This window comes from Leiobunum rupestre, chromosome 8, assembly GCF_980474605.1.
Source record: "Leiobunum rupestre chromosome 8, qqLeiRupe1.1.hap1, whole genome shotgun sequence".
Taxonomy (NCBI): domain Eukaryota; kingdom Metazoa; phylum Arthropoda; class Arachnida; order Opiliones; family Sclerosomatidae; genus Leiobunum; species Leiobunum rupestre.
The window spans coordinates 53,470,337-53,485,883 of NC_143391.1; the positions used below are offsets into that span (position 1 = coordinate 53,470,337).

General features: G+C 36.9%; 1 protein-coding gene across 1 annotated transcript; it reads left to right on the top strand.

Annotated features, from left to right (window-relative positions):
- Positions 1-4,602: 4,602 nt before the first annotated feature.
- Positions 4,603-5,677, top strand: LOC149933700 (galactoside 2-alpha-L-fucosyltransferase SEC1-like). Its single transcript, XM_090157387.1, has 3 exons — positions 4,603-4,729; positions 4,829-5,126; positions 5,197-5,677. Exons 1-3 carry the CDS (start codon positions 4,603-4,605, stop codon positions 5,675-5,677), a joined length of 906 nt encoding a protein of 301 aa, XP_090013513.1.
- The last annotated feature ends 9,870 nt before the right edge of the window (positions 5,678-15,547 follow it).

The window sequence follows — 15,547 nt, forward strand, 5'->3', positions numbered from 1 at the left end:
TCATTTCATAAGTATGTAATATTATAGTAAATATTTTATAATAATCTCAGAATAAGAGATTTTTTTACACTAAGATTTCCTCTAGAAATGCTGAATTACTAGGAAAATGGGTTTTAGCGGTAAATCGCGAAAATTGGACTCCATCTTCAATTACTTCATATGACTGTGTAGTAAACATTTCTGCCGAATGAAATTTACTTTCAAAATGGAACGCACCATTTGAAAGCAAATGCTGTACCTACACAAGTAAAAATTACCCTATACATTCTGAAATAAAAAAGTAACTGAAATATGAATAATTTCTTTATTAAAACAAGAATTTGAAAGAGCTCCAAAAATATCTATTCCAGAACAAAGCATATTTACATCTTCTAGAATTTAGAGTATGCCAATTTATTGATTTTAGTAATTGTTATTTAGTTTCCCTATTTATCAGAGGTTATTTCAGAAAACTTACGGAAAAAGTGAACTACCGGAAACCACTCAATTTGACTTGACTAATACTGATGATAGTTTAAAAGACACTGAAACCAAGATTTTGGAATCTCATGTAGGCATATTTTAAACCACACTGAAATAATTAAGATTTAGTTAAACTGTGATGATTTGTGGTATTTCAGACTTACAATGATTGCGCAAAGTTAACGTGTGACTTTAAGGGTGACACGGTAGATATAGTAGATTCTTGAGATTTTTATGATTTTCCTAAAGCTGTTTAAATAACTTAATATAATGTCAAATAAATAAAAAAAAGTTTTTAATACGTTGCCTACGATCTGTTTTATGTTATTCCACGTGACCATATTGACTTATTTAGTTTAAATTGTTGCTATGAGATGGCGCGACTATCGCGATTCCACTCTGATGGCAGCCTTCTAGCTGGTACGTCCCCACCCAATCCAATCGTGCTTCTAGTCTAATTTCTATTTCTATGAACACACTGAACGCCGAGAAATTTTTCTAAATTTAAAAGATAATCAGCTAGGCTAATACCCAAGGCACCACCTTAGGCCTAAGTCATCATGCGACTTTTGAAGCCCTTAATTCAGGTGGCCGGGTTACAATGCGTAGGAGGGTGGTGGCAAGCCCTGCATGCCACGAGATCGAGCCAACAGCTCCCTACACTAACTAGTACCGTTAACCTAGAAGGGGAGCCCGAAGAACTCGGGGGAAAACCCCTTAAACCAGTGGGGAGAGAACATGCAAACTCAACGCAGAAGGAGTTGTTCCGAGTTTTCACCCAGTGCCACAAGCTGGGATCGAAAGTCTGAAATATTTTGATATAATGCTTTTTTCACTGATTAATAAGCCTCAATTATCCACCGCAAAGCTTACACAAGCAATCGAATTTGACAGGATCTATACCATTGTAACTCACACGTCAGAGCACTTACATTTAATGAGAATCGTCAAGTCGCAATAATAAATGTTCGTCGCATTACTTCAACGGTTCCATTCAGCTGTCCGATAATTTCAACTAACGTGCTTTATAAATATAATTATTCATAATATTTCGTAAAATAAATAATAAAGGCTTACTATATTTACAATATTTTTCAAATTCTATTTTATTAAACGTCTTTGTTTATCAGCTAGGCTAATACCCAAGGCACCACCTTAGGCCCAAGTCATCTAGCGACTTATAATGCCTTTAAACAGGTGGCCGGGTTACAATGCGAGCCGACAGCTACCTACACTAACTATTACCGTTACCCTAGCCTCGATACCGACCGCTAATTTATAATGGGGAGAAATTAATGCACTCAAATTTATTGTTTGATTAAAAAATCTCAATAATTTATAGACTCTATTCGAAAAATGTAAAAATTAATTTAAAATATTAATATTTAATATTTTAAGCAAAAAATTATTTGGAATTTAATGATTGTTAAATGGGAGAAATGAAAATAGAACGTAAATTTACTTACCTAAGATAAGGAATAATAAAAATAACTTAGAACGGAAGTGAAAAGTTTTCATTACCACATCAACGATTTTAATTTTAAACAATTAATATTATAATAGTCAATTTCAAACGTATGAAAAACGCACTAATGCCAATGTTTAATGACGAGACAACGCGCAGTACGCGGATATAATAACCTTGCACGGCTATAACTCCCTCGAGTATAGTGGCGTGCACAGTCGTTACTACTAGCAACAAACACACTTTGGATAATAAGATCTACTTACACAGATGTGAATTCTAACCCAGGGCCCATGATGAAAAATTGGTACCACAATCTGAGAACCATCACTTGAGTAGTAAACCAGGCCACACTCCTAAAGTGAAATATCCGATCGTGTAAGGTCAGTTAGGTTGCTTTGGCATGAGGAAAAACGAAGTTATTAATATCTACTATTCTTTAGGGTGTTTTTTATGTTTCATTTTGAGTTAAAATACGCCCTTATAGTGTAAAAGGCAACTGTTGCGCGAAATCAAACGATGTACTTGGAACGACGAAGTATCGGGATCATGTTTTATCAACAAGTACATGAGCTGCGTTTTAACCTTGTTTTCCAGTTGCGGCTGGTAGAAGAAAGCTAATGTAGGCGTACTATTCCTCTGTCTGCGTTATTTCGATATTCATTGCCGTACGCTCAATTTACATTAAATTCAGATACCGATGAAATAGCGCCGAAGTAATTAATGTTTTAATAAATTTCATCTGCCGTTCATGAATTAAATAAAGTCTTAGAAGATAAACATAAAAAAGGTAGGATCGTCTTACTTTAGGTCCGGTTGATGTTTTCTACTTTACCGCAAGATCCAAACCGCAGCAGACGGTCATGACCAATAAGTGGGACTCAGACAATTATCGGCAGCGTTTTCGCAGTTTTTCTAGTCACACAACAGGAAAATAAAATTGTGAAGGTTTCTGTGTTAGGGACTAACTACCAATCAGGCCCCTAGGCTTGACCTTCATTAGGACTCCTCTGACCTTGCTCGTTCTAGCTTCGTTTCGGGGGCCTTTACCTTTTGGCGAGTCCCGGGTACCTAGGCTGAATGTAATCAGCCTATGGGTTAATCTGCCACCGCTAAGAGACAATCTTATGTTCACTTATTACGACTTACAACATTATTCAATGGTTCTATAAAATTCCAATCCCAACGTACTAATTTTATTTAGAGAAGATATTTAAAAATTCAAAATTTCAAAACGTCATTGCGAACAATTTAGTGTCATTTTCGCTTTATCTTCTCTGGAACAATCTGGTCCTAGCCTGACGAAAGAAAAACTTTACGTTTGACCTTCGGTAATGGAGTTCACTTGATAATAACTTAAGGAACCATAACTCTCATCTTCATATCGCTACGCGGTACGAAAATCTACCACTAACGGTACTCTTAATATTTCTTTTTTTTTTTACTTTTTGAACGATTTTAAGTAGTGGTGCCAGAGAGTTGGGACTAGGAAGGTCAAGTGTAGAGGATTTCGTTGCCCTTTTATTTCCTAAACTTAGCAAAATATGGTGATCTATATATTTCAATTTCTATGCTCTCTATTATAATTATTGAAAAAGAACCGATTGCGAAAGAAATAACACATATTGTACAAAATATTGTATATGGAATCTTTAAGGGATTCTTCGAATTGTCTTTACCAATAAAGCGGCAGACGTATTAAAATCCCCGAAGGAGTTAGTTTTCCTCACCGCAGACTGATTGAACTCGGCGTGAACGATGATCACTCATTTTATCTATCATGTGCAGTTGTATTTATCTTATCGATTTTAATATTAAATGTGTTACTTTAGGAGGAACAGTTCCAGAAAAAAATTGGATTTCAAGAAAGTGATGTTGTAAATTTAACCCTTTGTGAATCTCCTAATTAACTTTGTTCCATTTCGCAATGTGTTAATCACTTGATCAAATAGAAATATAAAGTAATTGTTGTATTGACAGTCAAAACACTAATTTTCACGTAAAGATTAACCTTTCCTCTATTGCGTTCAAAATAGATTTGCAATTTTAAATTCAATAATCTAAAAGCAATGATGTATTGAAAATATTGGTAATAGTGTTTTCAACAGGTCATAACTTGGAAATATCTGAAGATAATGAGTTATTCAGATCAGTTTTATCTGTAATATTCCCAATACTAAGCAATCTTATCTCACTGTATCTGATACGTTATCCCAAGTATCTGATCGCAACTGCTCTGACTTATGCGTTTCATAGATATATTATCTTATGGTGGCAAATAAAAAGAAGAAGTTATTTAAATTTCGGAATGCATTTGATAAGAGATATGTAAAATCGATAACTCTAATGTATCTTAAATATGTTCTGTGTCGATTTACAAAAAAAATTCTAATTAGTTTCGAGTTTAAACTATCTAGTTTGCATTTTGACCAAAATCAACTGAAATATCCAAACGTAAATTCAGATAATTTAATATCTAAAGTATCTTAATTATTTTATCGGTTCAAATATCGCAATTGATATGAATCGGTTGGAAGCACTATAAAGGACCGTTTGATCGATCGGTGCATAATAATACCAGTTTTTGCGTATGAATGTTAAATCGAAGTTGGTCCGATAATAAAAATTTCATCCATGTTCCTTCCCAGGAGTTTCATTTAACGAGCATTGGTAAGATGACCTGTATCCCACCCTTCGCCATCTGTAAAAAGGCGGCAATTTTCAGCGCCGTATTTGGATTAGGCTTTGTAACTTTCTGGATTTACCATAGATATTTGGATTCCTGTAATTCTTCTGAGAGTGGTAAAAATTAGATTATATTATTATCTATAGATAATACTATTAATATTGATAAACAAAATGTGGAATTCAAATATTAACGGGTTTTTTATGTCGTTCTAGTCAATAATCAAGAAAACGACGGCTATTTGACCATCCATTGCAATAAAGGACGTTTGGGAAACCAGATAAGCAGTGTCGCCGTGCTCTACGGCTTAGCTAAGCTAAACCACCGAAAACCCGCTATTCAACTATGTCAAGCCAATAAACTAATTAATGTATTTAACATTAAATTACCCGTATTTATAATTTCATCAAAAGATATTTTAACACACCATCAGATTGGATATACGTTTCGAGATCGAGACTCGCGCATTCCAAATGACGTGAACATTGTGTCCCGGACCCCACACCCGAAATCGTACACGTTTTTCAATATCAATAGAAGGGAAGTTCAAAAACAGTTTCAGTTCAAACTACATTTGGTAAAGTTCAGTTTTTAGTACAGTTAGAAGAAGTAGAGAAACGACGTTCGTCGGAGTGCACGTGCGTAGAGACGACTACTTGAGACATCTTCGTTTACAGAAACGGAAGGAAGTGACTGTCGGCTATTACCGTAAAACCTTCCAATACTTCCGGGAAAGGTTTTCGGATTTGGCGTTTATGGTGACCAGTGATGACATCGAATGGTGCCGAAATAATCTAGCCCATAATAAGGACGTGTACTTGCAAGAGAGCCGGGTCGCTGCCGAGTTCGATCTCGCTTTGTTGGCGCACTGCAACCATTCCATCATCACGTACGGAACTTTCGGGTTTTGGTCGGCCTATTTGTCCGGTGGTCAGACGGTGTATTTGTCTGGTGGAAACGCGCCGGGTTCGTGGTACGATAATACTCATCCCGAAAATAAGACATTCCTGCCGGAGTGGGTCGGAATCAGTGATAAAATTGAGAAAACTGGACAACTATATTAAAATAGTTGTGGTTATACAGGGTGTTTTTTTTGCTCGAAAAAATGATTTTTTTTCAAAAACTATGTTTTATAGAAATTTCAAATTTGTACTGAACATAAAACGTGCCGGGGGACACTTTCCACCAAAATATCATCTAAATCGAAAAATATTTACACGGTTTTTGAAAATTTTAATTTTAACCGCTAGGTGCTATAAGAAAATTGTCAATGAGAAAATTGTAGAGCGTCACCGAAAACGTACAAATAAAGTACGTCTTTTTCACTGAAAAAATACGACTTGAAAAAGTGACAAGTTGGGCAAGCTAAAATAACTTTTTTTGAATTCCATTAGGAGAGTAGTGTAACTTTATGAAAGTCAGAAATTTGTTAATCTGGTGTTTAATGCAATAAACACCGCTGAAAAATTGAGGAGACAATGGCGAAGAAGGTATTACACGATTTAATTTCGTAGGATGAAAAATGCGAATTTTTTTTAAAAAACAAAGAGACATTTTATTTATCTACTTACAAACAAAATATTTAAGTACGTTTCAAAAATACCACCTTCGGCTGCAATGCAGGCTTGGGCGCAAACAATCATATTGTCGAAGGTGGCTTGAATCATTTCCGGGGCTACTTCCCGGCAAGCGCTTACAATTCGTTGACGCAGCTCTTCAATGGTCTCAACCGGAGTGGCGTACACCTTGTCCTTGACGAAGCCCCAAAGAAATAAATCCAACGGAGTCAGATCGGGCGACCTAGCTGGCCAGTGTACGGGACCGTTTCTCCTTATCCATCGTTGTGGAAATTCGTTGTTTAGGTAATCTCTCACGGCTCTGGGGTAATGAGGCGGGGCATCGTCTTGCTGAAACCACAGTCTTGCTCGTTGCGCCAACGGTAGTTCGTCAAGTTGTTGTTCTAGCTCATTTCTCAAGAAATTTAAATAACTCTGGCCATTTAGATTTTGCGGTAAGAATACTGGACCAATTGACCGGTTTCCAACAAGACTAATTCAAACATTCAAGCGCCCAAATTGAAACTGGTGACGGTGTTCATATCCCCAGTGTGGATTTGTGTCTTCCCAAACATGATTATTTTGGTGATTGTAAGGGCCGTCTCTGGCAAACGAGGATTAATTCGAGAATAGCATGTTGCGGAGGAATTGTGGGTCGTCGTGCACGGAAATAAGCAGCCAATTGCAAAAATTCAGCCATTGTTGAGCTTCTCCATCTCATAAGCCATGGTGAAGCTTTGCTCTGTAAGGATGGTAGTTATGCCTTTGCAAAATTTCCCAAATGCGAGTTTTACTGCAAGCCAAATCCTTACACGCCACGGCACAACTACTACGTGGGTTTGCGGCAAAATAGGCTTAAACGGTGTTTTCAAAGCCCTAATCCCGCTGACCAGCCCCACGAAATCGAGGTTGTACGTTACCATACTGGTGAAAGTCATTTACAGCTCACCTTACAGTAGTTATGGATGGTCTTCACTGAGAAAAATAAATCTTGTTAAATTTACAGGAAACTCTTGGACTCCGGTGAAGCCAAGAGGGTCCCGTAAATTTTACAAGTTATGATGTTATCTGATAATCCAAATTCGTAGGTGTAAATTTTACTGACAATATATTTGTCAATTTAACAAGACCTTGCTTGTATTTTTAATTATAAATCCTGTTAATATAACAATCTTAGTCCCGGCAACGAAAAGGTATAGAGGGAAATGTTGGGGACACAATTTTTGACTTCGTAACTTTGTTTGGACTAGTTAGGAGGGGAACATATCAAAAGTTCCCGTCCGTAGTCCTTAAGCAGGGTAGGGGGGAGGAGGGGGTTTGAAGGTCCCAGTTTTCGGTTTTTCGCTTATATCTCGGTAACTATGCGTCCTAGCGACATGGCCACTCATACAAAATGAAAGTTGATTAACTTTGCTACAGGTTTTACCGAGTCACGTGTTTTGATATCTTGTATACTTTTCGAGATATCCGCTCTTGAAAGTCTGTAATTTTGAAGAAAAAAATGCCTCACATTTTTTGCTCTTTTTGACCGGATAACCCTTCAACGATGCACCCAAAAATAAATGCAAGCCATAGGGTTGTAGAGCATTAAATTCACTTCAATAATATATATTACTTTACTATTTTATCTATTTTCCTTCCAATGTTAAAGCAATTTCAGTGTTGAGCGTGAAATCTGAAGTTTTGCGACAACTGTCGACTTAAGAATCTTTCAATTTCTCACCATTCCCAGTCAACGTATTGGCCGAAATATGCACCATTATGTATTTATAGTGAGTACTGGACCTCTAAATAACACAGATACTCATTTTAGAATTATACACTTGTGGGCCCGCTGACCAAGTTCCTCACACTTAATTTAAGAAGATCTAGACCATTTTAATGGGGTAATATACTGTATAATATGAGTGCCTATAAGGCATTGGGATAGTGACGAGAAGTGAAGTCACATTGGCTAGTTGGCTGATTTGGCCGTCACCCCTCTCTTTACTAGCTTTTTTAAGGAAAACTAACCCTTTTTCACCCACTTTAGAAACATCAGGACTCGATGCAGTCACTTCCTCAACACAAACAAAACACTTGCTGCTCATTTTGACGACACAACACTCACGACATAGTTAAATGTGTTTTTTTATTCAAAGAAGGAAGAAACTACGACTGATTGAGGCGTGAGTGTGACTTGTGGGACAAATTCAGTCAGCTCGTCCACCTGATTAATCAGGGGGAGATATGTGTAACAGCCACGTCAAAAGGGGGATACGTGGGGACGGGGGTGGGGACACCCGAGGCGGAAGTGTTCCGACCACCTGTTGGGGAATTGGTGGTCGTACTCACACGGCCATCCACAACTCTGCCTCCCAGACGCTTGGGATTACAGGAGTACGCCACTACTCCCGGCATCGTTAAATGTTACGCCATAACATATCACTGAAACAAACAAAACAAACTATGACAAAAACAAACAAATGAGTGCCGAATTAGGTTATAACTAGAAGTAAAGCACAAAAACAATTTATTTTTTGTGTAAAAATAACCTAACCATGTCACAAAATGCTAGCCGAAACGCTCCAAATCTATTAAAACTATGAGACACGTTATCTGGGGGTTTGGGACGAGAGAGAAAGATGACTTTTTGAGTAATACTCGCATGGGAAAAAGGGGAAGGGGTGCCTTACTGAGGGGTTGGGTTGGGACGAGAGAGAAAGGCAAGTTTTAAGTGTACCCCGGTAATTCTGGCATGGGGAAAAGGTGGAGGGGTGCCTTACTGGGGTGGTTAGACTATGTGGAAAATGGTACCACGGAAATTCTTGCATAAGAAAAAGGGGGAAGGGGGTGCCTAACAGGGGGGGGGGGTTGGGACGAGAGAGAAAGACGAGTCTTTAAGTTATTTTTGCGGGGGAAAGGGTACCCCGGTAATTCTGGCTTGGGGAAAAGGGGTATGGGGGCTTACTGGGGTGGAGTACCTCGAAACACACAACTAATGAGGGCCCGCCCGTAGGGTGGACTTCTCGGCTAGAAGATTATATGGCGTCAAAACATAACAAAAAAAGATGGTGATTTTCCTGTCCTACCAACATTTTTGGGCGCTAACGATTTGAAAACGGGATGTCTAACAAAAATGCTAAGGAAAATAGATAAAATAGTAAAGTAATATGTATATTATTGAAGTGAATTTAATGCTCTACAACCCGGCATTTATTTTTTGGGTGCATCGTTGAAGGGTTATCCGGTCAAAAAGAGCAAAAAATGTGAGGCAAAAATGTTGTTTTTTTCAAAATTACAGACTTTAAAGAACGGATATCTCTAAAAGTATACAATATATCAAAAAACGTGACTGAGTAAAACCTGTTGCTAATTTAATCAGCTTTCATTGTGTATAGAGTAGAGTGACCATGTCGCTAGGACGAAAAATGGGACCTTCAAACCCCCTCCTCCCCCCTACCCGGCTTAAGGGCTACGGACGGGGACTTTTGATATGTTCCCCTCCTAACTAATCCAAACAAAGTTACGAAGTCCAAAATTGTGTTCCCAACATTTCCCTCTATAACACTTTTTGAGCATTCGTTGACTGGACTAGATAATGTCAAATATACAGGTTGGCGGTAAAATTTATTACAAGAGGATCAGTAATACTAATGTGAACAGAAACTAATTTTTACGGTTACCCATGTAAAATGTACATTAGGTATTATTGTCAAATTTACACGGTAAAATTATATTATTGACATTTACGCTTTATAAAATAGGTCTTGCGAAACTATTTAAATTATCGTTGGAAAAGTAAATTTTACTGACAATATATTTGTCGATTTAACAAGACCTTGCTTGTATTTTTAAATATAAATCCTGTTAATTTAACAATCTCGATAATGTAAAATATACTGGTAGGCTGTAAAATTTATCAAATACCATTTATTATAATTAAGAACTATATGCAAGTACTTTTTACGAGAGGATCAGTACCAAAGACTATATAATGCTTCGCATATAGACAGGCGTGTTGAACCGCGGCCCTTGCATACACAACTTTAGCACACTCTGTCGGCTGGTCAGAGAAACATTGGCAAGGCCGCAAGCTCTGATTGGTCGAAATTGTGGGATTTGAATTTTCAAGATAACCAACTTTTAACGGCTCAAAATTCTAGTCAAAGCGCTTTGAACATAATCGTATTTTTATTTTATTAAGTCTCTCTCTCTCTTAATTAAATTTTTATTCAATTCTATTATGTAGTAATACTTTTTCACGACTGCTTGGTAAGTTTCTTGTTTGTTTAACATAATATTGTAGGTATTATTCTGAAATTTTTTTTCTTTGAGTAGGTTTTCCAAAGAATCAAAAATGAGTTTTTGGCAAGTATATGGGAAAAAGAATTGTTCGTATGCAAATTGCACCAACAAACAGGGAGTATGTGGATGCAACTTGTCATTCTTTAGGTTCCCAAAAAATGAAGAATGGTATGTCTAATTGCTTAAGCCTTAAGTGTTTCATGATAAATCGCTAGATGCTCACTCTGCCTTATTGTAGGCCGCAGTGGCAGCCGCCTTTGGTCACCCAGAATCAATGTTTCTATGAGTTTTTAACTCAACATCACAGAATTTACCAGGCGTTATTATATTATTATAAGCCTCAGTAGATGTCTGGGGAATCTCAACCGACTTTTCGATGCATGTTTAAGCTTCATTTCGTAATCCAACTGGTTCACACTACAAAATGATATAGAACTTGGTGATAGTTTTTGGGTTATCTATTTTCAATTAGGTAATTATAAATTTTATAATTACTTTTCCTGTAACATACAGTTGTCAAGAATGGGTTTTAAACTGTGGCAACCCAGATTTATACAGTTTAAATTCCACGAAGCTGTAAAACAATCACCGTATCTGTGCTGTACATTTTGAATTATCAAAATTCATGAATGTTAAAAAAAATAAGTTAATCAAAAATGCCACTCCTATGGTTTTTAAGACTGAAGAAGACTTGAATGAGGAAAATTTGCCATCTCCTCAAAGTACCCCAAAAAGGGTAATTCCTAACATAATTTTGCGAAGAAGCCCCAGATTTATAGCGTCCCATAAGACAATCCTTCCAAGACCCCTGGAAATAACAAGTAACGCAACAAGCTTGTCAGAAGAAGATGTAATATCCCCAAATAAAAGGAAAGGGTATTCCACTGAAGTCGATGACACTCCCAAAAAAGGCATAAATAATCAATTACTTTAATATGAAGTTTAACATTAATTTTCAGCATTTATGTAAATTATGTTTTTACCTCTCCGAGGGGACAAAGTCCCCTAGGAGGGGTTATACAACGACCGTGTCTGTCTGTGGGTCTGTGGGTGGGTCTGTCTGTGGGTCTGTGGGTCTGTGGGTCTGTCAGGCCTGCGAACGCGTTCGCATTTTCGGTGCAAAGTGTAATCACTGCGTACGCAGTTTCTCGAGATCTCTGCGTTCGCAGTTGCTAGTAATTAGGGAACAAAGTCGAAAAACCGTGTTTGCAAAACCACCGTGGGACGGTGAGCGTTAACGGATTAATTTGCAGTCGGGGTTGGTTTGGTGGTTTTTTTTTTCGTCAACGCTCGCCGTCACGACAGGTTTAATTCAGTGGTTTGGATATTTCGCTATTGTAATGTTTATGTGTAGGGTGGTAATGTTGTGTTATTGTTATGACGTTTGTTGGTGTTGAGTTTGTGGTGTGTATGTACGGGTGGTAACTCTCCAACTCTTTCATATTGACTTTTGGGACGGACCGAGTGCTGAGTGTATTGCTACCTCTCAACATCCAATGGCAGGGTTTCCACCAATTGTTCACGGTATTCGTCTTAGTATCAATTTGCGATCGCATCGGGCGGGTTTCGAACCCGAGACCGCCTGTTTGACAGGCGGACGTTCTACCACAGAACCACCGACATTTATTACGTTTCATTGAAAATTAGACCTTCAGCTTTATCGAAAGCGTATTTAATAGAGCATGAAATTTTGGTTTAATTGAAATAGAGCAAGATTTCGTGAAAGATTTAAATTATTGCATCGAAGAAATTCTAATTTAGCGATTTCTCATTTGATTAAAAACAAATGCGTCATCCAGGTTTCGAACCCGGGCCGTTCAGTTAGGCAGTCGAGCGCTCTACCACAGAACCAACGATAACTTCAAGCTATACTGCAAATAAGACACTCATTGTAAGCATAATAGTTAACAAAGTCTTGAATTTTTTTACGAATGAAATTGTGAAGGCCTAATGTGATTTTTTTACGAAAATATTATAAAGACTTAATCTTGTTTAATATAATAAGTTGCTCTATTCTTCTATTATTTGACGTTTTATTTTTGCGGTTGTATATTTGTTTTATCTTTTATTCTTTTAAAATTATTTACTTCTTCCGCAAAATGGTTCATTTTTTGGAGGAACCTTTTTACTTATTTTTTGTGTATTAATGTTTTGAGAACCTTTACGTTTGGGAAAGGATAATTTTTGACGGAACCTTCAAAGTGTATACGTCGCATTTTCAAAAAATTTAATGGTCAAATCTTGTTTTAGCGCAGTCAGCAGATAAGATAAAGGGTAGAACCCGTTAGTTTTTTGTAATTTATTTAGTTTTTTCAGTCGTATATTCTTATCTATTAGGTTTAGCTTATTGGTTTTCAAGCTTAATAATTCATTTATTAACAACATATCGAGTTGGTCTGGTTTTCAGCTCGGTCGTAATTTATTTTAAACGTTTTCTCGGCTGATTAAGATGTTTAATGCAGTTCATCAATTGGGTTCGTTTGTGTTTATTTATAAAGAACCCTAACTATTCCCTCTACGGTCATTTATTGATATACGTTTAGTCAAGTGGCTTTCTGTGCTTTGTGAATGGTAAGTTTTTCGCTTCTTGTTAATAAGTTTTTTGTTGGTGTGGATATTTGGATATCTACGATTCCTAATGCAGTCATTGATATCCTGGGTGTGCGAGTCATTATATGATATTGGAAATTGGACGGTTTTGGTCTTTTTCATGCGGTATGTGTCACAACGTCAACAGGTTCCGACAGTCTACGAGTCGTCCACTACCAGATATCTACGGTATCTTGATCGGGCGAACGTTGAAATAAAATGAGCGTTAACTATGCGGCAAGTATTTCGTAAGCGACAAAAATACAAATACCCTCTGTAGATATTTCTTTCATTAAAATTGGCTTCGTATTATATTTAACTGCTAAACTTGTACCGTAAATAGGGTTAAAGTCAATTGTGCATTGTTTTAGTACGTCTAACTCACTGTTGTAACTACTTAATTTATAATATTCGGAATAAATTAATCTCGGTTGTTTCGTCTCAATTATTTTAATTCAAATTAAAATTTTATACCGGGCGGGATTGAACGGGGATTACGTTATTAGTAAATAACTCTGAATTGGGGAGATATAACTTAAAGGGTCATCTCAGGAAATAATACCACTAGGGACAATGCTTCCGAGGAGAGGTATATTTTGGCTTGCCAACTTGTTTAATATTACAGTTGGTTCACCATTTCAAGTCCTGAGCCCCAGATGTAATGTTTTGGCGGCTTGTAATACAGTCTGCCCAAAGCCCCCGGAAACAACAAGCTTGTCAAATAGAGATTTAATAACCCCGAAGAAGAAGAAGATGGAATGTTCTTACACTGAAGCCCATGACACTCCCAAAAAAGGCATAAATAAACAATAACTTTAATATGAATTTCAACATTCATTTCATGCATTTACATCAATTTAATTTGAAATCAACAGTTTTATCACCATTGCAAGTAACTAACATTGAAGAACCTGAGCTACTTATCAGGAAAAGAGTCTCTCTGAAACAACCTGAAATACTGCAGATACTGGATGACGAAGATCACCTTATTTTGAACTCTCTAATTATAAAACATTTGATTGATAACAATTATGGCGAGGCTTCTCAGTTATTGCTAGAAAAGATTCCTCACAAACTCGTAAGGAAACCTGAAATCTATTCCTTTTTATAATGAATAGTAACATTTTATTTTTCTTTAAGGAATCATTAGAACTCTGCAACTATCCTTCGTTGATGCAAATAGTTAGATGTCTAACTTCAAGCAACAAAAAACTTGAAGAACGTCCACGAATTGGCTCAACTCCAGGTAAATGAAATACTATCAAGTTGTTAAAGAATATTTCTATATCAATTTTCATCTACGAAACCTAGGTAATCTCTTGAAAGCGATGTCACGTAATTTCAAGACACCTGATACTCCACGAAGAAAAAAACTCAAAAAAAGGTTGCGATAGAAAACATCCCAAATTTATCGTTATAAGAAAACGATATCTGCTCTTAAAGTCAAAGCAGTCAGATCTAAAATGAAAAGAATTGAAAAAATTTTAGAATATAGCCAAGATCTGTTATCCGAAGAGCAACAATCATTTTTCGCGACTCAATTGAGACTTTCTACCGTTAAACCAAAAGGAAGAAGGTGGTCTGAAACTGACAAAAAGATTGCACTATCAATCAACTATCAAAGTCCCAAATGCTATAAAGTCCTTCGAAAAATATTTGGTCTACCACATCCCAGAACACTCAGAGATTGGCTTTCTGATATAAATATTCAGCCAGGAATAAATAATTTCATTTTGGAAGCACTAGAAAAGAAAGTTAAAAAAATGACAGTAAAAGATCGCAACTGCGTTGTAACTGTAGATGAAATGGCGTTATTGGAACTTCTCTCCTTTGATCCTGCCCAAGATATTATTGAAGGATTTGTGGATTATGGTCACCAAGAAAAAGAGCGAATCCTTGCCAATGAAGCTCTGGTAGTAATGATCCATGGATTGTTTAAACAATACAAATAGCCACTGGCTTTTTTTTTGCAAGAGGAACCACTAGCCCTGCATTTCTGAAATCTTTCTTATTTCAATGTATTGAGAAGCTGCAATCAATTGGCCTCAACATTCGAGCCCTCATTTGTGACCAAAGTGGAACGAATCGAAGCGTGTACAACAAAATGAATGTCTCAAAAACAAATCCATTTGTTTACGTGAATGAGAAAAAAATCTACTGTTTATTTGATTGTCCCCATCTCTTTAAGTGTTTCCGAAATAATTTTCGAAAATACGTTTTAATATGGGAAACCGAATATTATTTCATTACGTAGATGAATTTTTCAAAATGGACAATGCACGACCTGAGCGCCTTGCCCCAAAGCTTACAGGAAGGATTATGAACCCCAACAACTTTGGAAAGATGAGAGTAAAATGGGCAGCTAACCTGCTGAGTCATTCAGTCTCCGTGGGCATGTCAACCTATATTTCCTTAGGTAAAAAATTCACACACTCTTAGTTATAATATGTCTCGTAACATGTTTTCTTTCTCATAGGCATGTTAGATGCTCAAGCTGCACCC

Coding starts and splice junctions, on each gene's coding strand:
- LOC149933700 (XM_090157387.1), top strand. CDS start 4,603: ATGACCTGTATCCCACCCTTCGCCATCTGTAAAAAGGCGGCAATTTTC. Junction 4,730..4,828: donor CTGTAATTCTTCTGAGAGTG/GTAAAAATTAGA, acceptor ATGTCGTTCTAG/TCAATAATCAAGAAAACGAC. Junction 5,127..5,196: donor CGGACCCCACACCCGAAATC/GTACACGTTTTT, acceptor CATTTGGTAAAG/TTCAGTTTTTAGTACAGTTA.